The 27,952-nt window shown below is 37.0% G+C and overlaps 1 protein-coding gene across 1 annotated transcript in view; it reads left to right on the top strand.

Annotated features, from left to right (window-relative positions):
- LOC103026450 (doublecortin domain-containing protein 2) overlaps nucleotides 1-23,613 on the top strand; it is a 33,579-nt gene extending 9,966 nt beyond the window's left edge. Inside the window, exons 6-9 of the mRNA XM_007254534.3 lie at nucleotides 599-653; nucleotides 833-998; nucleotides 20,315-20,394; nucleotides 21,963-23,613. Of these exons, the coding sequence (XP_007254596.3) occupies nucleotides 599-653; nucleotides 833-998; nucleotides 20,315-20,394; nucleotides 21,963-22,385 (724 nt within the window). The 3' untranslated portion in view covers nucleotides 22,386-23,613. The remainder of the gene's footprint in view (nucleotides 1-598; nucleotides 654-832; nucleotides 999-20,314; nucleotides 20,395-21,962) is intronic.
- Nucleotides 23,614-27,952: the final 4,339 nt, after the last annotated feature.

Below are 27,952 nucleotides of genomic sequence, written 5' to 3'. Positions count from 1 at the left end.
CTGGAAAAAATAAGAAATCACTTCAGTTTCTGAATCAGTTTCTCTGATTTTGCTATTTATAGGTATATGTTTGAGTAAAATGAACATTGTGGTTTTATTCTATAAACTACAGACATTTCTTCTAAATTCCATTTATTTGGAGACAAAATGGCTGAAAACCCAAAAAAGATACAGAGCTTTCAGAATTCAAATAAAGCAATGAAAACAAGTTCATATACATAACGTTGTAAGAGTTTAGAAATCATTTTTTAGTGGAATAACCCTGTTTTTTAATCACAGTTTTCATGCATCTTGGCTCTCTTGTTCTCCTCCACCAGTCTTACACACTGCTTTTGGATAACTTTATGCCACTCCTGGTGCAAAAATTCAAGCAGTTCAGCTTGGTTTGATGGCATGTGATCATCCATCTTCCTCTTGATTATATTCCAGAGGTTTTCAATTTGGTAAAATCAAAGAAACTCATCATGTTTAAGTGGTCTCTTATTTTTTTTTTTTTTGCAGAGATGTAAGTCATACTACATTTTTCTTTCTGTTAGCTTGTACCTGGTGTTAACTACGTTGTCATATACAAAAATATAATATATATACATAATTTCAGATCAAAAGCATCATCCCTGCCACCAATAGATGGATTTAGAAGACAGAACGGAGATGTAAGTTCACCACTTGAATTGTTCTGTTTTTAAAGTCATCACAAGTCAAGTTTTTAATATATGTAGATTTTATTTGTTAATACTGCCACAACCTATTAGTCTTTATTACACAATGCCTCTTTTTCCATAAGCAGATGTCTCAGCCTTGCTAAAAGAAAAACATTTTGTTTCATTAACAGCTGGGGAACCGCCTCAGTAAGTCTACTGTGGGTTGTGGTGACTCCAGAGAGGAGGAGACCAAAGACTCGGTTCCATCTCTGGTGCGAGAGTTCTCCCAGGCCAGGCTGGCTACTCTTCGGAAAAAACGCAGTGGACTGATGATGTCTCTAAGCACCGAGGAGAACGGTAAGATCTGTTTATTACAAATAGTGCTCTAACAGATCACAAATACGGATCTTAGCCACGGTTCAGGAGGCACATAAACCACAGATGAATTGCCAAAGTTTAACCATAACAGTGTGAAATACAGTCCTAATGCCACTGTTTTAATAGCATGAAGCGAGTATGTGAAAAGCACAGTTTGTGAACTATGTGGAACAAGAACTAAAAGGCAATATGCTGAGCATGGTCACACATCTGTGATGACATCACTCTGGAGTGTAAGTGGAGAGTAGAGTTATATCAGTGTAAGGTGAAAGTTTCATATTGGCACAGGCTAAGTCTGAAGCATAAAGTCCGTCCTTAGGCAACCTTAGAACGAAGGATTCCATTGTTAATTTTTAATGTATAACATAATGGAAAAAAAAAACAGATCATGAGAGAAATATCCACTACTTCATTAAGCAGAGGGTGGCAAGATAAAAGTCACCAATACAAGCTTAGCAGTAAAAGCAGGACAACTGTATCTCAAACAAATACTGCATTCGTTGCTAACGATGATATGGTTTCATATGTCTAGAGGCATGTCTAGTTATGATCTCTCATCAAGAGATACACTACCCAAAAGTAGCCCCTGACAGCCATTTTAGAGGCTTTTCAGCACATTTTATACCAGGGTTTGCATGGTCATGAAAAACCTGGAAAAGTTATGTAATTTGAAAACAGCAATTTCCAGGCCTGGATAAGTTTTGGAAAAATAAAAATACCCAAAAAATATTTTGGCAAAGATTTGGGAAAGTCATGGAAATTTGCTCTACAAATCTTTGTGTTTCTGTTTATCGATTTGAGAAAATCTATTTTGAAGTAACAAAAACATTAGCTTAGAGTTAATTCAGTAATTTCCCCACACAATGGAGCTCACAGGGTCTGACACACATTTTATTATTAAAAACTGTGTCAACATTTTATCTGATTCAATTTAGACATACTATAATCAATTTTAATTATAGTTTTTGTATATTTTTGGTTTATTGTCCATGTCTGCACAGATTTTTTAAAATCTGCATTGTCATGAAAAATTGCCTTGAAGGCATGGAAAAGTCATGAAAATTAATTGATTAAAAAGTGTATGAACCCTGTTATACCCTCTTGCGAGAAGACATAGGGCCCTATCATACACACTGCGCAAGATGTGTTGCTATGCTCTTTGCTACCTTACACCCGGGCTGTTAAAATAGCATCAGAGTTTAGGAATAAATCTACATCGATGGGTGTGGTGGTCTGGAAGTGAGGTGTGTTCAGGTAAATTTTTGGCATGTTGCTATTTTGGCAGTGAAAAACACAGGTGCTCCACTGACTAAAACAAACCTAAACATCAGTCAATCGTCAGAGTCCATCACTTTAGGTGTGCTGTTAAACACACACTCACAGACATGCTGCAGAGCACAAACCCAACATTTAACTCAACAATAAATAGGAAAAAAAATAAAATAACCTTGCGCTTTCCTCAAGTGCACAGGTCAGCATCCTCTGCTGAGATGCGCAAAGCCCAGCGCTGTTAAGATACGAATGCGCCAAAGACAGAGAGCACCTGCCTCTTAAAGGGAATAGCAATTGAAACGCTGATTGGTTCATTTCACATAATGCCCAAAACACAACCATGATAAATGAAGAGAAATACTGTAATTGAACAAGGCATACTTTTTGTCCCCTTACAATACCAAAGACATACCAACCCGCCCTAAATCCAGCTGCGCAATTCAAAATAGACGTCTCAGATAAAATATATAGATAAAATAGGGCCCCTAGTGTATAAACAGATTTAAGGCAGACGTATCTGCCTTAGATATAACTGCATGCTGAGTTCTGCAGCAATCTGTGGTGTGTTATTGTTTGTCAGAAGACAAACCGCCTCATATTTGTCTTCCTTTTCTTCTTTTTCTGATCTGAAAAATTATTGATCAATCATAGTGCTGACCTGAACAGCATGTTACAGACATTAAATAAGTACCTATATACATGTTATCATATACAAGTCTCTCTTAAAAAACTTTACTAACTTTATAAGTTGCATAACAGCCATCATTTAGAGTAATTATATGTCTAGTGTAATTCAGCATATGTCTAGGAAACACATATTTGTATACTCATAAGCTGAAATCAACTGTGGCCATGCTGTTTGCTGTGCCTAGTGGCCAATTTACACTGGATGTGTTTCTGAAGTGCTTTGAAATCATCTGTCTAATGGAACAGATGCACATTTTAATTAGTGCTTTACTGTGCTAGGCAGGTATCTTGCATCAGCCAAAACACAAGGTCTATTGTAATTTCCATTGTTTTTCCACTTGGACACAGTGAAGTGAAATCTCCACAGAGATCATTTAAATCACACACCCGTCCTTACAACAGGTAAACTGCAGTCTAGTGCAATAGTTTAGTCACCTGTGGTCAAATTACATTTGATTTTCAAAAAGAAAATAGGTTTACATCCTCTACAAAGGACACTTTGACACATTCTATGTCACAATTACAGATTTTTTTTTTACTAATTACACATGATCAAAAACAAAACTTTAAGAAACAATGGTACATAAAATTTTGATTTGTTTTGTATCTTTTGAATATAATATCTGTTTAAAGAAAGATTTTTCCACCTCAAACTTAACACATTTACAGGTAAAAGTATGACAGCCTTTAAACTACCAGGGGAGTCCACTGATTAATGACATGGCTCTTAATAAGATGCAGAAGTACAGTTATTAAGTGCTGTTCTGCTGCAGTCATATCAGAGTCTGCTAATCAAGGCTGATGATGATCAAGAACCCATTAAATACTAATACTTACTGGACACTTTATTAGAAACCACTACCTAATGTACCTGGCTTTGTCTTACTGCTGTGAAGATAGAGACTGTAGTTCATCTGTTAATTCGTAATTCATGCTCATCAGTGGTCAGTTATTGATCACACTATGGTTGGTTGAATATATTAACCCCTTAACAGGCCAGGATTTTTGTCAGTTGTCTGCCTTACATTACACCATTAAATCTTGAGGATTTCTATTGAGGCATTACATAAAAAAGGTTTCATGTTTGATAAGAAACATTACTGAAAAGCATGATTGTGATTGTAATAGAAAATATAAAAAAATCTTTAAGTAAATCTTCTAATGTCAAAATATAATGAATAAAATAAAAAAATTGGCTCTTTCCAGAACTCAATTTTAAAATCAGTATTTTCCTGGATACAAATCAAACAATTCATGTCCTCCAAACCTTTAGTTTCATTATGTTTGTCTAGTTTTTACATTTGCAGGAGATTTCAAAGCCCTCAATTTTTTCAGAATGTAAATATCTTATTTTACTGTAGAAAAAAAAGGGTTTTGTATCACCTACACCTGTAGCCTGTATACGGGACAAAGCTTTTTAAGGGGTTAATAGTGCTAGCAGTGACAGTGATGTGCATAAAACAGCAGCAACACAACACATAAATCATATCAGTGTATTTCAGTGGTGTGTCTGTTCTATGCATGGGTGAAATCATAGGATATGTGTGTTAAACATATTTCTTAAGGGTCAGCAATGGATTAATTAAGGTATCAATAATTTTTTATTATTATTATTATTATTTATGTTTTTAATGGCAATGCACTAACATTTCTTGATATAATTTAGGCTATCAATTAGGAGACACTCACCAGTCAAACTACTAGTGTTACTAGTGCATGTTAAGTTTTAAAAACAAACACATTTATATTAATAATCTCTTTCACACTCAACAAATGAACCTGAGAGCAGCAACAGAACACTTAACAGCTTAATTGACAAGTGACATGCTGACTATACAAATGGAGGTTTTAAAGTAAATATATAGCTGACAGAGCTGAACAACCTTTTTGCAGCAGTTTTTAAAGTTTTATTTGTTGCATCCAAGTATGTTTATCTCCACAAACAACCTCTCTACTCTTGTGGAGGAGGATATTAAAGAGAGCTGTAAAAAAGAGAGCGGAAAGCAGATAGAAAGATAAACTGAACAAATGGACGTTTATTAGAGCTGTGAAGGGTCTGACCCTGTTTTCAAAGCACAGACGAGAAAAAACGGTGTGAAAATAAGTCGGTGTGAAGGTTTCATGACGTTTAAAATTGTATCTATTATTTACATCTGAAAAAATCTATGTTAGTGTGAAAGATCCTTTATACTGCAACCTTGAGTAGCTGCCAATATTAATCGGACAGCTTTTTCTCTCTTTTAAATAAAGCATTAGAATGTGCTTAACCTTCATGATGAAGCACACAATTATGACATGTACGCTTGAATACATGTTGGCTTGGTGTTTAACCAATTATAGACTAATGGACCATACTAGATTATATCTTTATTTACTAGGTACTAGGTCAATCCTTTGTTCTACACTGTGTATATAAACAGCTTTGGAAAAAAAAATAAGAGACCAAGAGATCAGTTTCTCTGATTTAGCTATTTATAGGTACATGTTTCAGAAAAATGAACATTGTTGTTTTATTCTAAAAACTACGGACAACACTTCTCCAAATTCCAAATAAAAATATTGTCATTTAGTTTGCATTTATTTGCAGAAAATGAGAAATGGCTGAAATAACAAAAAAGATCTTTCAGAAAAGAGCTTTCAGACCTCAAATAATGCGAAGAAATATAATATAAGTTAATATTCATAAGGTTTTAAGAGATCAGAAAAAAATATTTGGTGGAGTAACCCTGGTTTTAATCACAGTTTACATGCATCTTGGCATGTTCTCCTCCACCAGTCTTGCACACTACTTTTGGATAACTTTACGCCACTCCTGGTGCAAAAAATTAAGCAGATTATCTTGCTTTGATGGCTTGTGATCAATTCTGTAAAATCAAAGAAACTCATAATTTTTAAGTGGTCTCCTTAATACACTAGCGTTTGCTGGTTTTCAGATGTTATTCAACAAAAGTATTAATCATTACAGAATCATTACAGAAATTTTGACACACTTCATAACATTGTATATTGGTTCATATGTCTCTGAGAATCTTATAATCATATAATCCTTGATTTATATGTAGTATTTAGTTAGTTTTGTGTAGCCCTCGTTCAGACAGCAGTCTAAACATTTTCCTGGTATACATCTGGCCAACAATAATAGTTTATATGTTCAGAAGCTCAGTAACACACATGGTACAAGGTACTGTACACACATCTATAATGAGCCTATAAAGCAGTACACATTAAAGTGAAGGCTGTGTTTTTTTTTTTTTATCAATCAAATGGACACTAAAATATATATTTCTTAGATGGTGATCCAGATGACAAATGCACTTAAATGCATGTACATTAGTACATATAAATACATTTGTCTTTATCATAAGTTAAATTGATGCAGTGGCGTGATTTTTTTTTTTATAGCTGTGACAGAACAGACCAGAACAGACATTAGAATCCTATCCACATGGTGTCAATTTATTTTTATGAACACAATGAACTCAAGCAAAATGCCACGAATGACATCATTGTATGTGTATATATATAGATTGAAGATTGGCATGTACTTTGGCATCGTTTTCCTCTCACACTCTTTTTTTTTTCCACAGACTCTCATTTTTTTTTTCATTTCATTATTTAATCTCTCCTTTCTTTCACTCCCACCTTCTCCAATCCCATGATGTAATTGTTGGAGTTGTGTTTCTGTTCCTCATTCTGGCCTCAAGATGGTGCTCTTGCTTTGTGCTTTTTATGAACCCTGGCAGTGTCACTGAGTGCACGATGGCGTGAAGAACATTACATCATCCACAGCCTTTCTCTCTCTCACCCTTTCTCTCCCATCATCATCATCATCTTTACCACGCTTCCTTAGATGCGCCCCTTTCTCACTCACACACCCGCTGTCACAGTCTGAGGTGTGAGAGACCAGTGGCATGCTTTACTGACTGCTCGCTCTTCCCATATCTCTCTTCTGAAATGACATTTAGGAGCTGAAGAAAATCACAGTCTGGAACGCACTGCTGGAAGATGATCCAGTAGCAGAGCTGCCTTTATAGTGGGGCTTTTGAACCTTTATGCAAGAAAGGCTTCTTATATAGTATATATTGTCTTCAAATATGGTTAAAATATTGTAGGGTGAGAAATTAATTTTCACACACAAACAAAATGCATTAGTAGTGACAAATTCTTAAAAAAAAAAAAAAATGAAATACTACAGTAATTAATAGACAATGTGCGGTTGGTCCATGTGTTTTTAAACACTGATTAAATCCACAGTATATTCATAGATGCATATCATTTATCACAAAAACTAATTTATCATAATACAAATAAATATTGTTTCATTTCCCAGCTCTTGTTGAAATTAAAGGATTTTTCATGTATTTAAAAACTGCTACACAACACATCTTACAAACGCGTGTGATTGTGTGTGTGCGCGCACGCCTTCATTAACACTTCGGGTGGCTGATGGGACTCCATTAAATCTCCATGGCAATGAAGTAAACACATCTTAATGTGCGCAGCTCATCCAGCATCTAACAAAGCCTGCACTCTGCCATCTGTACACCATTTCTACAAATCTACAGGGAGATTTTGGTAAACTTAGGTTTGGTTTACACTAGGCCTATTAATCAGCCAATTAGAAGTGACTACTTGATTTAAAAAAATTTAACTAAACTGTGTTCTTTGATCAGTCTGCCTAATTTGTGATTTGAATGATACACAATGAATATGCACGTTATTATAAAGCTGCACTGGGCTTTTATGTTCATCACTGATATATTTTATTTTTTATATGTGATTGAAATATTTATTTTTTAGTAGACTCCACCATGTGTATTATTCAAGAATCGACATAATAAGTGTTCAGATCAAGTAGTTTTATTGCCAATACTGTTTATGTACAGGACATACAGAGGATTGAAATTACAATACTCTTTTTCCTAAAAATTACAACGAGTACAGCAAAATAAAATAATAAATATGAAAAGAATACAACATGGTCACCGATATAGACATATTTAAGACAAGAGACACAAGACCATAGTGCAGTAGTGATGGAGGGATTAAAGAGAGAATGACAGTAACAGTATAAACAGAAGCTGTATAACAGTAGTGCAAATATAAAGGTTTAAAAAGCTTAAGGCTGGTAAAGTGAATACAGTGCATACAGATCTTAAAAGTTCACAGTTGTAGGGGGTATGGGGTTCAGTACTTGATTGGGGGGGGGGGGGGGGGTCAGGATGCTGAGTGAGTGTGTGCTGGGGGCAGAAGGGGGGGGGGGAAAGGGGGTAAAGCAGGGAGAGAGTTGAGCATCCTCACAGTGCATGTCTTTGAACCTTAACTGCAGTACATATTACTGGATTCCTGATGCAGATTTCGCATTATTTATTTTGCTAGACATTTTGCTATTTTGGTTTGGACCTATAGGCCCTGTAGATATAAAGTGAGTGTCTTTAAACCTGTACTGCGGTACATATAACTGGATTCCTGAAGCAGATTTCATACTGTTTATTTTCAGCTAACCCTAACCAAGCCCCAAGATATTGTCACACTGCATAACTGAGACAAAGAAGTCAGCGGTAGGATCTCACACCACTTATAGTGGCATACGCTTGCACTTTAATCGAAATCATTTGCACAGGAAATGGCACTGTTAGAGAAAGTGTGTAACAGATGGTATAAGTGTTAAATGAATGTAGGCCAAATTCATCCAGTCACATCACATCAGATAATGAAGCCGGAGAGAACGGGGCGAGGAGGGAAAAGTGTGACTGAGTGTCTACTGTACGTAAGAAAAAAAGAAGAAAGAGAGATCAGGAGGAAATGGGCATGGCACTGTCTGAGTCTCTTAATGACAGGAAAAGATCAGAGGGTTGCGAAGAACCACTCTATAAAAAAATGTGACAGTATTAAAATAAGCCATAAAATACCAGCTACCTCTGCCCTCACTGTACTGATCAGAACCTGGGTGCATTTATGTGAGTGAGGGATACAGATAGAGTTATTGATTGAGAGTCATTCTTAAAAAAAAAAAAACATGGCCTTAAACAAGAGGTTCAGTCAGACTGTTTAAAGATGATAAAGTGGACCTAGAGAATGAGGAGAGGAAGGTTAGACCCATTTGTTGTTTTTTAATCTTTCTCTAAGTGTTTTCAGTGATTTTGCACTAAGGCTGTATTTGCACAGCAGGTGAAAGTGGCCCAAAATTGAAGTTTATTTTAGGCTCTTTAGAGACATCAGCTCAAATATTTATGAAACCTATTACCTCGTTATCCTGCGAATGAAACACGTCTACTCACATCTATTTTTTTATCTCCTCCGATCATATTTTTTTAATCAGTTTGTTCAGAATGAGTCACATTGCTCAATACCTGATACGTATTTGATTTCCCTACATCATGTTGAAGTGTCCTAAATAGAAATTGAAAATGACAGATTCATGCTGTTTTGTGCCGTTCAAACTGCCACACAAATGACACATCTGTGTCACATACAGCCAAAAGTATCAGATATTGGATGACTTTTACCTGCTCTGTGAACGTAGTCTAAAGCACACTTTCTATCCCAGCTAACAATTTTGGTTAGTAGAATATTTTCTGAATGTTACAGTTTGCGTTCATATAATATTCAGTTTGTCAAGTTTTCTGTAGGTTCTTAGAATGATTTTTCTATAACATTTTTTAAAAACCTTCTGAAAAAGTGGCTGTAATGTCACTTGTTTTATTTTTTTTTTTACTTAAAGTTTCTGTAATGTAAGTAATGATTTAGCTGGGAATGCTATGTAAGAAACATTCTAATATATATTGTGATGCAATCCATTATTAGGTCACATGTTTTCTGCATAGTGTGGTGGTCCTGGTTTAACACAACACAAAATAAACCACTTCTGACACCAATCTTTACATCTAAGCTAATAATTGAATATCGATACTGTTTTTTGAAAATCAATACAGTATTGCAAAACAAAACATTGTGATACTTTGATATATCAATATTTCCTCACAGCCCTAGCCTCAATTTTGTATGAATATTATTTTCACTGTATTTTGATAGTTAAACAACTATTAACTAAACCGTGGTTCAGTCGATCCGGACTGATGCCACCCTTTTTGATCAGGCCAGAATTTGATTCTTGATTCATGGCAGGACTATAGTTTACGGCGGCACTTTTCACACCTGCTATTTCTAACAAGATAGGTGTAAAAGCATCATATGATAGACATTACATACTTAAGTTGTAACAGGCAGGAATCAATCCCATTGCTGCATATTTTGGACAGCTTATATTGACCAAATTAACAGGAACTAAAACAAATATTTCAAGTGGAGTAAATGAATCTCATTTCCACACCTTTCTTACCTGTACATTTATACAGTATCATTGTTGTAAATCAAAAACATTTAGTGTATTTAAGTAGGCTCTCTACGTTTCATGACACATGGGCAAATAGTTCATAAATAGCCCAACATTACTTGTTACTTCAGGGACAGCATTGTACTGTAAACCACCCTTTCTAGCATCTACTGTGTCAGATCTGAGGTGACCGGGCCAAGTGGACAGCTCATTAAACACTTGATTTAAGGTCACTGTCGAGTTATTCTAAATCAGCGTGGCCACCTGTGTTCCAGCAGCGCTCTTACCACTAGCCTGCTTGCCTCACACCAGCATCTGACAGGCCTCATTTCTCACTGCCCACGGCCTGACACAGGGGCCATGCCTCTGCCCAGAGCAAAAATAGAGGACACTTCGAAAAGAATACTTCAAGCAGCAATACTTCCTCAGCCAATAAGATCTGTGCAGACCGCTGCCCCGACTAGTGAATTGGGACGCGGACGGGAAAAAAAAACGCCTTTATAAAGAGATAGGGTGCCAGAGAACTGGCGGAAAAACAAGAACGGGCGGAAACTAAAGACACGCCGAGCGCGAGAGACACAGGCAAGGAATGTACACAAAATCTGGCCAGAGGCATTTTATTATTATTATTATATATATGTTTTTCATCATAGTTCAAACAACCTCACAGGTCAGATGTTTCATATATATATATATATACGTGTATATATATATATATATATATATATATATATATATATATATATATATATATATATATATATACGTGTATATATATATATATATATATGTATATATATATATATATATACAGGAGTACAGGATATAGCACTGAATCATAACACAAGTTAAAAATTGCCACGGTCCGGACCTTGGACTGACAAAATTTTCTCCAACTGGATCATACTAAATTCTAATTAAATACCCCTGGTGTATACGTTCATTCATTTAAAATAAAACATATGCAGGGTTCCTCTGCACTGTAAGTGAATGTGTTTTTTGTGAGAGTCTCTTGACTGTTTGCACAATTCTAGCCAGACCCCGCTGATCGCATTCATTACTATAATGTATTCTTCGTACACACCTGACTCTGTGGATCGAGAAAAACAATTAAAATCCTGTACATAGAACTATGGAGTTGGAATGTCCCATCCATCTGGCTCCCACTTTCAATTCATGTTGCCTTGTCATGAGCATGCTGGCCAGTCTTAAACCTTACTCGCAAGATAACAACTCACAACTTGTACAGACTTATATTAGAAATGCCACTAGGTGCTGCTTTCCTCAGCTTCCATTGGACATGGCAAAAATCATAGGACATGATATCAGTTCCTGTCCCATTACTTTTGTCATTTCATTGTTAATGAGTGTTAATGTTAAATGTCCCCACCTTCTTGTTCTTGTGTGCACCCCTTTTTTCCTCTACTACTTTTTTTTGTATTTAAGGTTTGTAGGTCCAGTGTAGAGATGTATTGTTTTGTTGCAATCTATTATTATTTTTTTTATTTATTATAGTATTTTACTGCTGCTTTCTTCATTTGGATGAGATTTTGGGTCGACATGAACATTTCTGTCAAAGCGATGCTGCATCTCTACACACATTTAATTGCACATGCAACTCTAGCTCCATTTTAAAGAAAGTCTAGGTTGACTGTTCATTGTTGCTGTAAAACACTAAATGCAGGCAGACACTAAAAACACTTAAGATTAAAACCAATCATTCCTAACCCCCGCAGGCTGCTAAAGAGAAGACCCCTACTGTTGACACACAGAGCTAGATGGGGTATTTATGGATTATTTTAATAAGGCAACAGACTCCTGAGGCTCCCACCATTCAACAGCACCTGCATAAAGCTACAAACAGAAAGACTTCCTGTTGTAAATAATGACTTTTTGAGCCGCAGCTCGCAGACGGAGGGAGACGTCTGCTGGGAAGTGCCATTTCTGACTGAAGATTTCTGCTGTGCTTCATGTTTTTGTACCTCTATGCATTTATATTTTTTACAACAGGGGAACAGTAATGAAACCACTGGGAATCAATTACTGTGCCTGCTTGACTTTGTCTTTGCGTGGAGAAGTGTGGTTCTGATGTGGAAGTGCATGAATATGATAATGCGTAAGGGTGTGAACAACAGAATTCAAAAGTCCAGATGTGGAGATCTGACAGACATGCAAGTGATATATATATATATATATGTGTGGTCCTTATGTTTATTCTGTTTCTGTTTGGGTGGATCATTCTCGGCACTGCACGCTGATATCAACACTGATCACTGATATGGTGGTGTGTGTTGTTCTGGTACGAGTAAGGTAGGTAGGAATGTTTAATAGAGTGGAGGACAGTGATGTACAGTGTTTAAAAACTCCAGTAGCACTGCTGTGTCTGATCCATTTATACCTAGGGCTGGGTATGGAAATTCGATACCAAAAAGTACCGACCGAAATGTCTCGGTACTACCAAGTAATGAAAGGCCTAAAAAAATGTGGTGCCTATTTTCACAGCACAGCACAGCAAGGTGCCCTGAAACACACAAACTCTCTCGCTCACTCGTCTCTACTTCTCTCACTCTGTCCCTCCCTCTCTCACTCACTTGCTCTCACTTGCTCTCTCCCTCTCTCACTCACTTGCTCTCCCTCTGTCTCTCTCTCACTCGCTCTCTCCCTCTCTCGCTCACTTTCTCTGTCTCTCTCACTCACTTGCTCTGTCTCTCTCACTCACTTGCTCTCCCTCTGTCTCTCTCTTACTCGCTCTCACTCTCTCTCGCTCACTTGCTCTGTCTCTCTCGCTCTGTCTCTCCCTCACTCGCTTTATCTCTCCCTCTTGCTCTGTCTCTCTTTCACTCGCTCTGTCTCTCTCTCACTCGCTCTCTCTCTCCCTTTCTTGCTCACTTGCTCGGTCTCTCTCGCCCTGTCTCTCCCTCACTCGCTTTGTCTCTCCCTCTCTTGCTCTGTCTCTCTTTCACTTTTCTCTGTCTCTAACTCACTCGCTCGGTCTCCCCCTCTCTTGCTCTGTCTCTCTCACTCACTTGCTTGTCACTCTCGCTCTGTCTTTCCCTCTCTGTCTCTCTCTCCCTCTGTCTGTCTCACTCGCTCTGTCTGTCTCTCACTTGCAATGTCTCTCGCTTAATCTTTCTGTCTCTCCCTCCTCTCTTGCTCACTTGTTCTTTTTCTCTCAATCTGTCTCTCTCTTGCTCCTTCTCTCCCTCTCTCGCTCACTTGCTCTGTCTCTCTCGCTTTGTCTCTTCCACACTTGCTTTCTCTCTCTCTCTCTCTCTCTCTCTCTCTCGCTTTGTCTCTTCCACACTCGCTTTCTCTCTCTCTCGCTCACTCTCTCTGTCTCTCGCTCACTCTCTCTGTCTCCCACTTACTCGCTCTGTTTCTCGCTTACTTGCTGTTTCTCGCTCACTTGCTCTGTCTCTCTCACTCACTTGCTCTGTCTCTCTCACTCACTTGCTCTCCCTCTGTCTCTCTCTCACTCACTCCCTCTCTCGCTCACTTGCTCTGTCTCTCTCGCTCACTTTCTCTGTCTCACTTGCTCTATCTCACTTGCTCTTTCGTTTTGTCTCTCTCAATCGCTCTGTCTCTCCCTCTCACTCTGGCTCTCCTTCTCTCGCTCTGTCTCTCACTTACTTGCTCTGTCTCTCCCTCTTTTGCTCTCTCTCGTCCACTCGCTCTGTCTCTCCCTCTCTTGCTCTCTCTCGTCCACTCGCTCTGTCTCTCCCTCTCACGCTCTCTCTCACTTGCACAGTATCCTCCTCTTTCTCCGGCACTCTACCCTGAGATATTTTAATACAGTAAGTCTGCCAGAAGTAAACCACACTACACTATCACTGATTCCCTATCAAAAATATAAGAAACTACCAGCATTTAAAAAAAATAATTATGATTATAATTCATTTTTGAGTGATTGACACCACTAATGTAAATATAATTTAATCTAATGTTGATATTTCTTTAAAAATATATATTTTTAATAAACCACCACAAACATGAGAATGAGATTAGTCATGTCTGCTGTTAAATAGAGTAAATATGTTTTGTGAGAATAATTATCCCTTTTTGTATTTTTGTTTACAATTTACAAAAAGGTATTGAAATAAAGTATCCTTTGGGTATCAGTATTGAACATTTTCGAACGATACCCAGCCCTACTCTAAAACAATACACACTAACACACAACCTGGCTAGTAGGGATTATCTTAAAAAATAATAAACAAATTATGTGTTCATAAATCAAAACAAACTTTGAATGTAATGAAGAACTGAATTGGTTGTTAAATAAGTAACAGTGTTGAACTTTGCAGACCAACTGGAGTCTCACACCCCATAATAAGGTGATTTAAGATAAAGATATTCAAGAGTGTTTTAAATCATTACCTGAAAGCTGTAAAACCCATTCATTCAAGATAAATCCTCTCTTAACAAGGACACCATTAATCTTTTTAATTGTTCTTAACTTTCCACAACACTTTGGGAGGAAAACGCAATGTTTTCAGCTGCACACGCTTTCTTGAATAATAGGACATGTACTTGATTCAGACAAAGAAGTCAAATACCTCTGGAACAGCCATTCCAGCAGCTAACAGTGGCTTGACTCCTATTATCTTCTCCTGTTGTGTTTAAATAATGCTACTGAGAAAGCAACAATTCTCTCTGTTGCCTGCCAAATTGATTACAGTTTAAATATGCAGCAATAAAAAGGTTTCTGTTCTCCACAGGGGAGTTTCTCCCTCTTTCTGTATGTAAGACACTCGTGTGCAGCACTTGGGTAATTCAAGGTTTTATTTATTATTTTTACTTAATGGAAATGGAGGTCCAACAATTACAGCGCTTTTGTGAAATGAAACAACAAGACACTAAGCCAGTGTTTACAGAGTGATAATCTGAATGCAGTAACAGTGTGCTGGCCTATTCATCCAACACACAAAGGAACCACTTGATGTTTTTATGGCTTTCAAAGCCAGTAGGACTGTAGAGACTTTGATAAGGAATTGGTGACCTAGGTATGGTTCAGAAAGTAAAATGCATTCTTTAAGTGCTGTCATTATCATAAAAGCAAAGTCAAAACCATGGCTTAATTAAAACTAAAACTACTAAAATAAATATATCAAATAATTACAGTCAAAACCACTTGAATTAAAACTGGAAGTCTGTTACAGTCACATTTTCACTGATTAATTTAAAACAATTGTGAAAGTGGTGTACAGAGGCAAAATCACAGAATGTCAAAACACCTTTTGCAAATATTTATGGATTGAACTATAATTACCACTGCCATAGTTGGCTGCAGAGACATCGTCTTTAAAAAAGCTGTTTACCTGTTTTTTTATATATATAAATAATAAATATAATTTGTATACGGCCTATTTATTTTTGAGGAATAAATAATTGCTACAATTGCTACGTAATTCCAAAACTAATAATATATATATACTGTTGTAATTTAATGTATATTAAATGACAATATTAACACCATTTAATGTCATTGATACAATGATAATATAATATCATATCAAAGGTAAATGAACTTGAATATATAATAAAACCCAGGTAAAATAAATCCATCGTTTTTAAATAGAGTTGACAAACTAGTTTTTTTTTTATATTAATGTGCAATCATTACTAAAAATATATATATATATATATATATATATATATATATATATATATATATATATATATATATATATATATATATATATATATATATATCATCCAAGGTCAGACAATAATTATTGAGGTCATATGCATACATTTTTAAAATAATGTAAATGTTGTGACAGGCCTAAGCCTGACTGACTTTAAGTAAACAAAATAAGAATATGACTAGGGATGTACTGATACTATTTTTTCAATCCAAGTATTTTTGTACTTACCAATACAGATACTAATATCTACTTAGAATTAATCAATCAGGAGCATTATGTAATAGTAATTGTTAGTGTAAAGTTGTAAAAATGTTTAATAAAAAAAAAACAGAATATTTCTACTACAGTTTCAATTGTTTTGCCATTTTAGCACAATGTAATGTCAAAAAGAGCAAAACTTGTCCTACAGTCACAACATGCTGCAGAAAAGTCTCAGAAAGCCTCAGAAAGTCCACATTCAGAAGAAAAAAATATATATTGCCAGGTTAATATTACCATGCTAATAACTTAATAACATGCCAATTGTCCAATTGTATTAGATACTTTTAAGTTAAGTTTTAATATATTTTTTAATTAATTTTTAATTTCAGAATTAGATATCTTGATGTATTGACAATATATAAGGTCATGTCAACAAATGTATTTGTACACTGTGTAAATTAACCCTTACTATTGCACTGGTCTTTACTACACATGCTCTTTTTGTTTGAATATTAGGGTTTGGACCCAGATTTTAGAAAACTGTTTTTTAAACAGTGTTTTTGGAGACAAATTTGAGTAACTCTGTTCTTCATTTTCTTCGTTCAACTAAAAAAATCTTTATTTAGAAAGTGTGTGTGTGTGTGTGTGTGTGTGTTATAGTCTTGTAAACTAAGATATAGTGATTGGCCCCTTTTGCTCTTTGGGAAAAATGAAAATACCTTTCCCAACTGGAAACACACACACACACACACACAGCACTCTTTTGACATACTTCTTTGTTGATTGTCTTTTGATGACATTACAGAATTGCAGTTTCTGAACTTGTCATTGTCTCCCATGTTTATTTTTACTGATCTGAACTTGAACCGTTCTGTTCATTTCAAAAGGAGCGTACATGAGCATCCTGTAGAAGTTAGGCTTAACCAGCCCCTGAGTTCTTACTGAACGTCTGCCTTGCTTGGTACATAATGACTTTTGCATGTAAATCAGCCCTCGTCTGGCTGCACAGACAGCCGATCCCATTGAAAACGAAGGCTAAGCAAACAGACGGAGATCGTCTTCAGTGGGCGTCTGAGAGATCCACACCTTCCCCCAACCTTTAATGAAAGCGAGCTTTAAAATGTTGTGTTTAATTTGATTTAGCATTTTTATGAGGCAGGCCTCATGCTCCATCACATTAAAATGTTTATAGTCACATTAGCCGCCCTGCTTACAGTCAATGCTGCGGACTACTGTTAATAAATGTGCACGATTTCCATAAAATATTCAAAGAAGCCCATCATCGCTTCAGCATTTCATCTGCAGCCCCGAACTTCAATCAGTTTTACATTCTAGAAGCATTACGCATCTTGGGGTGGGGGGGTTATGGTGTGGGGGGGGGGCAACATTAGAATCCACATGGCAATGTTTTTATATCTGCTAGTGAGGCAATGAAAACCATAGACAGGATCCATTCATTCCCATGCTTAATTATTAAGAGAATATTGATTTCTCACACATAATTCAGATTTATAACTCATTAAGTATTTAAAACACTCGTGTAATTTTCTTGTTTACTAGACCATACCGCCGCTGCAATATGAACGTTAAGAGAATAATTACGCAACTCTACCGCCGACTAAATGGTCATTTTAACAGCCCAGCTTTAATTACTGGCATTATAATTCAAATATTCAATGAGAGAACTCATTTGCATGGCTTTTTAATAAGATTGTGAATAATAAGGTTTGAGCTTCTACAGTAGATGAGGCTGTTCTTGTTCTTCTTGTTCTTCCTGCACTCCATTGTTACTGAATACTTGTCTGAATTAACATTCATTATTTCCATTAGTGGTTATTTCTTCGGGCTAAATGCTTGACGTGCAGAACGTTTTCTCTATTTTATATTCTTATGTAAGGGTGGATATAACAAGACACTACAATAGGAGATATTTGTATTAAATATTTGTCATATTAATTTAGGTATTTAGGTTTCCTGCAGGAAATAATTGAACCAGTCAAATGCACCACAGAAAAACCACAGTTCAATTTAAAAAGGTTTAAAGGTTTAAAACTATGACTACAGCAAATATAAAATGAGAAAAAATTATAAAACAAAAATTATAAATATTAAAGCGTTTGTAAAGTAGTACACAAGACAGTACCTAGTTATTATATTGACTGTACTGATTATAATACACATTATTTGTTCATTTGCATTTCTTACCAGCATATGAGAGGTTATGGGATACGTTTACACATGAAAGTTTTGTTAGGATACATTTAAACAATAGGTTCTTTATGTGATGCAGATGTGTAGTCTGTGTGGTAGTATGAATAGCAAAAACACTGAATCTGATATTTTTAATTCCAATATGGTTTATAATAAGCCATAATACAATTTGATAAGTATTTGTTACATGGGGACACATCAATGCAACTTTTAAATCAATAAAACTTGACATCCTCTCTGAGAAAAAAGGAAAATGAACAACAGCAGTGAGGAAGCTTTTCAGCATAGTGAGGTAAAATGCCGGAAATTATGTGAAGTGATGTCTTAATTTAAGGACAATTAGATTGTAGGAATACAGTGCAACCACTCTGTGTGTTCTGTTTCTAAAGAAATGACTGAACAATGCTACAACCCTTTTAAATCTGATTTATGTTCCAGTGATAAAAACTATATAATATTGCACTTTTTAGTCTATATTGCATTCCAAAAAGTTTAGCAAATAAATAAAAAAGGGAATAAATAAATAAATAGATCACTTGTACTTTTTATGTTCAGTGCATTTAAATAATTTGTGCAAAACTGCTATTTCTATTCTGTAACTTTTATATAACTTTTTTATTTCACAATGATTCTTAAGCATTCTTAAATTCATAAACAGTGTTTCCTTTGCTGGAAAGCTTTCATGCTTTACTTCACTAGTGTGCAGTATGGCTGATAATTGTCCATTTTGATGGACAATAGGTCTCAATCTGTGTTAATAGCAAAAATACACAAAAAAAACAACAAAGTTTAAAGGCAACCAAGCTTGAATGCTTGGTAAGAAGTTTGGTTTGTCAGTTTCTGGAAATCCTTGATAGCTCCCATGATGCCAGTGTTCTGTCAAGTTATGCTTCCCATCAAATTTTGCTACATAGTGGCCCTGCACATGCGTTAAACTCACATTTTTACTGTTTTCATGTGTTTTTTTTCCTGATTTTTTTTTTCTCGGGTGCATTGTACAATCTGGACTGGCATTGTTTGCTTGAGTGTTACAACCGGGTAAAGAAATATACTAAAAATAGAATACAAAAATATATATCAAAAACGGATTCTCATTACCTAATATATTGCTATCAGAACTTTATCCTGATACAGCGATTAGACTATTCAAATACCATACAGAGACTTCTTCTGCGGGCGTGCTTTAATTTTTTTATTTTACCTTTAAATACACTAGGGTAGCACGGTTTGACAGGGTAGCACAACCCGATAGAACACCAGAAAATATGAAATAAAAGGTTCTCTAGAAGCGTTACCCTTTTGCACATGTGTACCAATTTAAGAGTGTGAACTGTTCAGATATAGGTCATATTTTAATATAAAGTTTGGTGAAAAGTCGCATTTGGGGGTCTTTTTTACTGATGTGTAAACATAGCCCCTGTCTTCCTGAGGCCATCTTGACCTCCACAGTTAGCACAAGGTTTAAAATATCAGAATTTCTTATGCTTGATTTAAAGCTTGATTCACATGACAGTTCTTTATTATTACAATTAGTAATTAAGATCCAAGAGCTTGATTTTTTTTTTACTTTGCACAAGAAAAGCAAAGAAATGTTCTTAAATGTAATGCACAATATTGTAAATATATTAATTCCAAGTAATTAGCAACCATTTCTGTTGATCTATTCATTACAATCTTATAATGTTTAGGGCAGCTGCCATTTATATTTAAAATAATTAAGGTTTTGATATGATAGCTGCATTAGGATAGGAATTAAAATCGTTTTAAATGCTGTATCCAGATTACGGTGGATTCTTCAGAGCCTTCAGTATCATTCTTTGAAATGACCCATCTCATGTCTTCAGGGAATGTAGTTTTTAATCCCACCCAGGGGGGTCAGTGTTGCATCATCTTGTGCACTACAGATGTTCTGTAATTTCAATGCTTTTGGCTTTCACCAGATGATGGAGAGCAGGCGGATGGGGAGGATGAGGAGAGTGGAGAGAAAGACTCAGGAGAAGAGCCCTCAGCAGCAGAACAGGTCTGAACCTTAAACCAGATCTCAAGTAAATAATTAGCAAAATTATTCAGGAAAACCTTTTGAAACCAAAAGAAAAACTTAATACTTATAGAAGTTAAACTTTTATGTCAGGAAATGTTACATTTGCTTGGAAAATTTTGCTTAGTTTTTTCTCTTTCTTCTTAAACTCCTTTAATAACAGTACTGCCAGTTTGCATTGTTTTGTTTGTAACTAATAACTAAACAATAATCCTTAGATTATTCACTCATCATCAAATAAATTACTGCAGAAATAGTATTATTTTAGAAATATTTATGAAGCTGCACATACAGAAGCGGTGTGTAATGCATTTCTAATGCATGTGTAATAAAAAAAAAAAAAACTTTCAGCATGGAGAGGTTCCTAATGGTGTCCTGTGATAATCCACCTAATACAGCTCGAGTTAATTTTCCATGTCCAATAACAGCCCACACCTTTTTAGTTGGGAATAGGGCTGGCAACCCTGGCATAGTACCTGTGTCTTTAGTGATGGCTCTTGAGATGAGGATGAGCAGCAGTATGTGGAAAATAATCGTTCTTTTGTAATAGTGCAAAGCAGCGTGCATTCAGAAACATGGTTGCAGGACCTCAATAATATAAATTCGTCCTGTAAAAGTTCCTGTAACAAAGACAAAAGGTGATCTGGCAAGGTATGAAATTGCACCTTACCCCATAAAAAAATCCACAAACATCAATAAACCATTGATTTTGGTGCTGATCACAGTGCTGCACACAGATTTGTTGGTGGTCTCCGCCAATATTAAAGTATCTCCATGACAGTCTGGCACGACTACCCATAACATTTAATTCCTGTTGGTGGATTCCTACTGTTTTTACGCTTCAAACATCTGGAATTCGTTACCAATTAATATTCGTCAGGCAACGAGCGTTACTAGCTTTAAAAAGTTTAGCTTTCTATAAGCTTTTTTTTCTGTTCTTTGTATTTTTGTCATTTGATTGACTTTGTTGTTCTTATTTTTATTCTGTTTATTTTATTCTATATTGTGTCAATATTATTTGTTTTTTCTTTATTTAATATTATTTTTATTAAACCTTTTCTTTTTACTTTTTAACTGTTTTATGCGTTTGATATTACTTATTGTTTCACATTTTTCAGTTTTATTTAATTTTAATGTGAAGCACTTTGAGCTGCATTTTATGAAAGGTGCTACATAAATAAAGTTGTTATTATTATTATTATTATTATTATTATTATTATTATTATTATTATTATTATTTGAAATTGTCTGAGCTAAAGAGGCTACCGCTTAGAAGGTGCCGTTTTCACTGCTTAATATAAATCCATGTCATTTTATATGAACTGTTTCTCACTTATAGCTGACTATGTTAATATTACAATTGAAGATAAATATTTTGAATGGTTTAAATCTGATGAGTAAAGTTGTTAATTCAGTTATGAATTAAGATGTTTTGCCCATAATGCAAATCTAATATAAATGCAATTCAGTACATGCATTTCTAAAATTAGTATTGCAGTAAACAATAATAGGTCTAGATTTCTAAAGGTCCATCTAAAATTCTGTCACAGGAAACTGAAGCTGCTGAGTGTGAGGAGGGTGAAGACGAGGGTCCGGGGTCAGACGACGCTGCCCAGGCTGCAGAGGAAAAAGCCCCTCCTGTAAAAAAGGAAAACGAGAATGAAGAGGAGGAGAATACTGGAGGGGATGGAGAGGGGGAAGAAACAGCCCAGAACGAGGAACAGGTGACAGAGGGTGCAGAGGAGGAACAAGCTGAGGAAGAGGCGGGAGAAGCTGAGGAAGATGCTGTACAAGCTGAAGAAGAGGCAGGACAGGCTGAGGAGGAGGCGGGACAGGCTGAGGAAGAGGCGGGGCAGGCTGAGGAGGAGGCGGGGCAGGCTGAGGAGGAGGCGGGGCAGGCTGAGGAGGAGGCGGGGCAGGCTGATGAAGAGGCGGGAGCGGCCGATGAAGCCGCTGCGAATGAAGAAGGTTGAATGCTGGAAGGAAGAGAAGATAGATAAGAGCTGCTGGAGAAGAGGCTACTCAGGAAAGAAAAGAATCAGGAAACAGTGCTGTTTTGGAAAGAGGAAAGGGAGTAGTGCTTATAATGATGAATTGCTTCAATTAGTCATAATTGATTTGATTAAGGCAATAGAAACAGTGCAATTAAGCTAATGATTAGTTCATTAGGAGACTATATGAATGTCTGCTCTCAGGATGAGGCACAGTAGCGTTAATGAATAAGCTATTGGGTGTGGTGTGCTGACTGTAGATGGTGAATGGAGGTGCTGAGTTGTATTTTGATGTCTGTATGTCTGAATGTGTTACATATCTGCTCTATATTATACATAGTATTGCTGCTATTACATAACCTCTTATCTCCAAAGCAATACACTAATAGGAGAAAGAAAAAAATGTGCAATCAATTTAAGGAAACCTATTCTTGGTGATCTTTTATGTAGTTTTTGTTTGTCTATTTGTCATGAAAAGTGTACAAGGTCAAAGGCAGCTCGCATTTTCAGATATTTAGCTAATTCAGAACAATTTATTTTTATAACACCACTTTTAAGTTAAGGCTTTAATATAATAGTGATGATTCTTTTGTTTTCTGACTGATTATTTGATTATCACATTTGTCACATTTACACATAAACTTGTATGTCCAGTTTTCACTTTTTACATCATTTGAATCTGGTGATTGTCCTTTACATAGAGCTGGGCAATCATTTAGTATCAATAAATACTGCGATAAAAATGTTTTGAATAAACACATTTTTTAATATTTCAGTATACATTATTTACAGCATCAGTCACTGAATGACGTTCATTACAGGGTGCATTAAAGGTACATACATGCATCGTGGGCATTCTTATCAGTTGTTCTATAGCTTTTATATTGTTCATATCAGAATTATATTGTATCGAGCAAAAATGAAGAAATATATTGTAATAAAAACTTTGGCTATATCATCCAGCCCTAAATGACTTCCACTGAAATAGCTACAAGATACTTACATGACATCAATGATATGTTTGTAATACACTGCCTTTAAGATTGATCTGCCATGAAAATCTACTTTACGTAAACAATTATTACAATTCAGCCGGCAGCTCACCCAGATCCATTCACTTGACTGTACTTCAGCTTGATGCTTCATTGTGCATCATTGTTGATTCATAGATCTGTCACAACTGTCTTTAATAAACTGAATCATCAAAATACTGAGACTGATGGCATCATTTTACTGTACATATTTCACTTTATACTTCCAATCACTGCAGAAGATAGACTGTAGCTCTGGATGTAGAGGATGTACAATGTACACTTGTAAAACTAAGGTGCTAAAAACCATACATTTAAAAGGTTTCTCATACTGGGCGGTATATCAATGGGGAAATTAAAACAGGTGTGGAATAATGGTAGCTCAGCTCTGTGGAGTCAAACGCTCCATCCTGCCTGTAGAAAAAGGAGAACAGTACTTTATTTGAGGAGCTCCTGTTATAGTGCTGTTCCTCACTGTATGAGTGTTTTTATCAGAGTAAAATAGAAAAACAACAGCAAACAGCAACTAGAAAAGGAAAGTTCGATAACGAACTTTAAGTTGGCTTGGAAAAGTACGTTAATAACGTTGAAAAGTTAAAATGGTTGCTATGATATTTCTGTCTAAAGCGTGTGAAGAGTGGTTGCTATCCTGTTGACTATCGGCTAAATGTTAAAGTCCAAAAAGTTTTGGCTAACATGGTGAAAAGCTAATAATTGTCTTATAAAGTAAAGTGTTGCTAAGTGGTTGCTAGGTAGTTGCTAGGCAGTTGCTAACATATTCCAGGTGGTTGCTAAGCTGTTGCTAACTGGTTGCTAGGCAATTGCTAACATATTCCACATGGTTGTTAAGTGGTTGCTAGGCAGTTTCTAATATTTTCCAGGTGGTTGCTAAGTGGTTGCTAACTGGTTGCTATGCAGTTGCTAACATATTCCACATGGTTTCCAAGTGGTTGCTAAGGTGTTGCTCTGATATCCGGGGTGGTTGTTAAGGTGTTGCTAGGTGGTTGCTAAGGTGTTGCTATGGTTTCTGAGGTGGTTGCTAAGGTGTTGCTAGGTGGTTGCTAGGTGGTTGCTAAGGTGTTGCTATGGTATCCGGGGTGGTTGCTAAGGTGTTGCTATGGTATCCGGGGTGGTTGCTAAGGTGTTGCTAGGTGGTTGCTAGGCAGTTGCTATCATTTCTAAAGTGGTTGCTAAGTGGTTGCTAGGCAGTTGCTAACGTTTTCCTAGTGGTTGTTAAGGTGTTGCTAAGTGGTTGCTAGGCAGTTGCTATAATTTCTAAAGTGGTTGCTAAGCAGTTGCTAATGTTTTCCTAGTGGTTGCTAAGGTGTTGCTAAGTGGTTGCTAGGCAGTTGCTATCATTACTAAAGTGGTTGCTAAGTGGTTGCAAGGCAGTTGCTAACGTTTTCCTAGTGGTTGCTAAGGTGTTGCTAAGTGGTTGCTAGGCAGTTGCTATCATTACTAAAGTGGTTGCTAAGTGGTTGCAAGGCAGTTGCTAACGTTTTCCTAGTGGTTGCTAAGGTGTTGCTAAGTGGTTGCTAGGCAGTTGCTATCATTTCTAAAGTGGTTGCTAAGTGGTTGCTAGGCAGTTGCTAACGTTTTCCAAGTGGTTGCTAAGGTGTAGCTAACTGGTTGCTAGGCAGTTGCTATCATTTTTAAAGTAGTTGCTAGGCAGTTGCCAACACATTCCACATAGTTGCTAAGTGGTTGCTAGACAGTTTGCTATCATTTCTAAAGTGGTTGCTAAGCGGTTGCTAGGCAGTTGCTAACCTTTTCCAGGTGGTTGCTAAGGTGTAGCTAACTGGTTGCTAGGCAGTTGCTAACGTATTCCACATGGTTGCTAAGTAGTTGCTAAGTGGTTGCTAGGCAGTTGCTAACGTTTTACAGGTGGTTGCTAAGGTGTTGCTAACTGGTTGCTAGGCAGTTGCCATCATTTCTAAAGTGGTTGCTAAATGGTTGCTAGGCAGTTGCTAACATTTTCCAGGTGGTTGCTAAGGTGTAGGTAACTGGTTGCTAGGCAGCTGCTATTATTTTTAAAGTAGTTGCTAGGCAGTTGCTAACGTATTCCACATGGTTGCTAAGTGGTTGCTAGACAGTTGCTATCATTTCTAAAGTGGTTGCTAAGTGGTTGCTAGGCAGTTGCTAACGTTTTCCGGGTGGATGCTAGGCAGTTGCTATCATTTCTAAAGTGGTTGCTAAGTGGTTGCTAGGCAGTTGCTAACGTTTTCCAAGTGGTTGCTAAGGTGTAGCTAAGTGGTTGCTAGGCAGTTGCTATCATTTTTAAAGTAGTTGCTAGGCAGTTGCCAACACATTCCACATAGTTGCTAAGTGGTTGCTAGACAGTTTGCTATCATTTCTAAAGTGGTTGCTAAGCGGTTGCTAGGCAGTTGCTAACCTTTTCCAGGTGGTTGCTAAGGTGTAGCTAACTGGTTGCTAGGCAGTTGCTAACGTATTCCACATGGTTGCTAAGTAATTGCTAAGTGGTTGCTAGGCAGTTGCTAACGTTTTACAGGTGGTTGCTAAGGTGTTGCTAACTGGTTGCTAGGCAGTTGCCATCATTTCTAAAGTGGTTGCTAAATGGTTGCTAGGCAGTTGCTAACATTTTCCAGGTGGTTGCTAAGGTGTAGCTAAATGGTTGCTAGGCAGCTGCTATTATTTTTAAAGTAGTTGCTAGGCAGTTGCTAACGTATTCCACATGGTTGCTAAGTGGTTGCTAGACAGTTGCTATCATTTCTAAAGTGGTTGCTAAGTGGTTGCTAGGCAGTTGCTAACGTTTTCCGGGTGGTTGCTAAGGCAGTTGCTAAGGCAGTAGCTAACTGGTTGCTAGGCAGTTGCTATCAATTTAAAGTAGTTGCTAGGCAGTTGCCAACATATTCCACATGGTTGCTAAGTGGTTGCTAGACAGTTGCTGTCATTTCTAAAGTGGTTGCTAAGCAGTTGCTAGGCAGTTGCTAACGTTTTCCAGGTGGTTGCTAACTGGTTGCTAGGCAGTTGCTAATTTATTCCACATGGTTGCTACGTGGTTGCTAGGCAGTTTCTAATATTTTCCAGGTGGTTGCTAAGGTGTTGCTAGGCAGTTGCCATCATTTCTAAAGTGGTTGCTAAGTGGTTGCTAGGCAGTTGCTAACGTTTTCCAGGTGGTTGCTAAGGTGGTTGCTAAGCAGTTAATAGGTGGTTGCAAAGCCCTGACTGGGGTGCCGGGGTGTCCAAACTTTTGACTGATAGCTGCTCCATACAGCAGCTCCTCCATACACTCACAGTACTGGAGGAGCAGGGGAGAGAAGGGGTTCCGTGCGCAGAGCTGCTCGTGTGCGAGATGGAACTCTGGGCCCCCCATTCATTTCTATGGGGAAACTTCGTACGACATTTGTACGAAATCCGTACGACGTATCGTTTCGTATAGCATATTTTCGGAAAGAACGCACTAAGTTCTATAGACCATCCGAATTTCGTCTTCGTATCTCAAAAATTGTGACGTTCACAGCCATTCAAAATTCTTCTAGTTCATTGTCTATGGAAAAAAGGGCGTACGTTTACGAAGTTTTTACGAAAATCGTACGATGTATCGCTCCAAAAAGCACAAGCACACCCCGCGGCTATAAGTTCTACCATCGTGTGAAGTTTCGTGGTTCTAGCTCGAAAGCTCTAGGAGGAGTAGTTGTTTATAAAACGTGGCGAGAATAATAATAATAACTAGAAAAGGAAAGTTCGATAACGAACTTTAAGTTGGCTTGGAAAAGTACGTTAAATAGTTAAATAACGTTGAATAGTTAAAATGGTTGCTAAGATATTTCTGTCTAAAGCGTGTGAAGAGTGGTTGCTATGCTGTTGACTTTCGGCTAAATGTTGAAGTCCAAAAAGTTTTGGCTAACATGGTGAAAAGCTTATAATTATCTTATAAAGTAAAGTGTTGCTAAGTGGTTGCTAGGTAGTTGCTAGGCAGTTGCTAATGTAGTCCACATCGTTGCTTAGTGCTTGTTAATTGGTTGCTAGGCAGTTGCGAACATATTCCAGGTGGTTGCTAAGCTGTTGCTAACTTGTTGCTAGGCAATTCCTAACGTATTCCAAATGGTTTTTAAGTGGTTATTAGGCAGTTTCTAATATTTTCCAGGTGGTTGCTAACTGGTTGCTATGGTATCTGGGGTGGTTGCTAAGGTGTTGCTAGGTGGTTGCTAAGGTGTTGCTATGGTATCTGGGGTGGTTGCTAAGGTGTTGCTAGGTGGTTGCTAGAGGGTTGATAGGTGGTTGCTAAGGTGTTGCTATGGGATCCGGGGTGGTTGCTAAGGTGTTGCTATGGTATCCGGGTTGGTTGCTAAGGTGTTGCTAGGTGGTTGCTAAGGTGTTGCTAGGCGGTTGCTAAGGTGTTGCTATGGTGTCTTGGGTGGTTGCTAAGGTGTTGCTAGGTGATTGCTAAGATGTTGCTATGGTATCTGGGGTGGTTGCTAAGGTGTTGCTATGGTATCTGGGGTGGTTGCTAAGGTGTTGCTAGGTGGTTGCTAAGGTGTTGCTATGGTATCTGGG

The sequence above is a fragment of the Astyanax mexicanus genome, chromosome 6 (genome assembly GCF_023375975.1).
Source record: "Astyanax mexicanus isolate ESR-SI-001 chromosome 6, AstMex3_surface, whole genome shotgun sequence".
Classification (NCBI taxonomy): domain Eukaryota; kingdom Metazoa; phylum Chordata; class Actinopteri; order Characiformes; family Acestrorhamphidae; genus Astyanax; species Astyanax mexicanus.
This window is presented reverse-complemented; position numbering and strand designations above follow the sequence as displayed.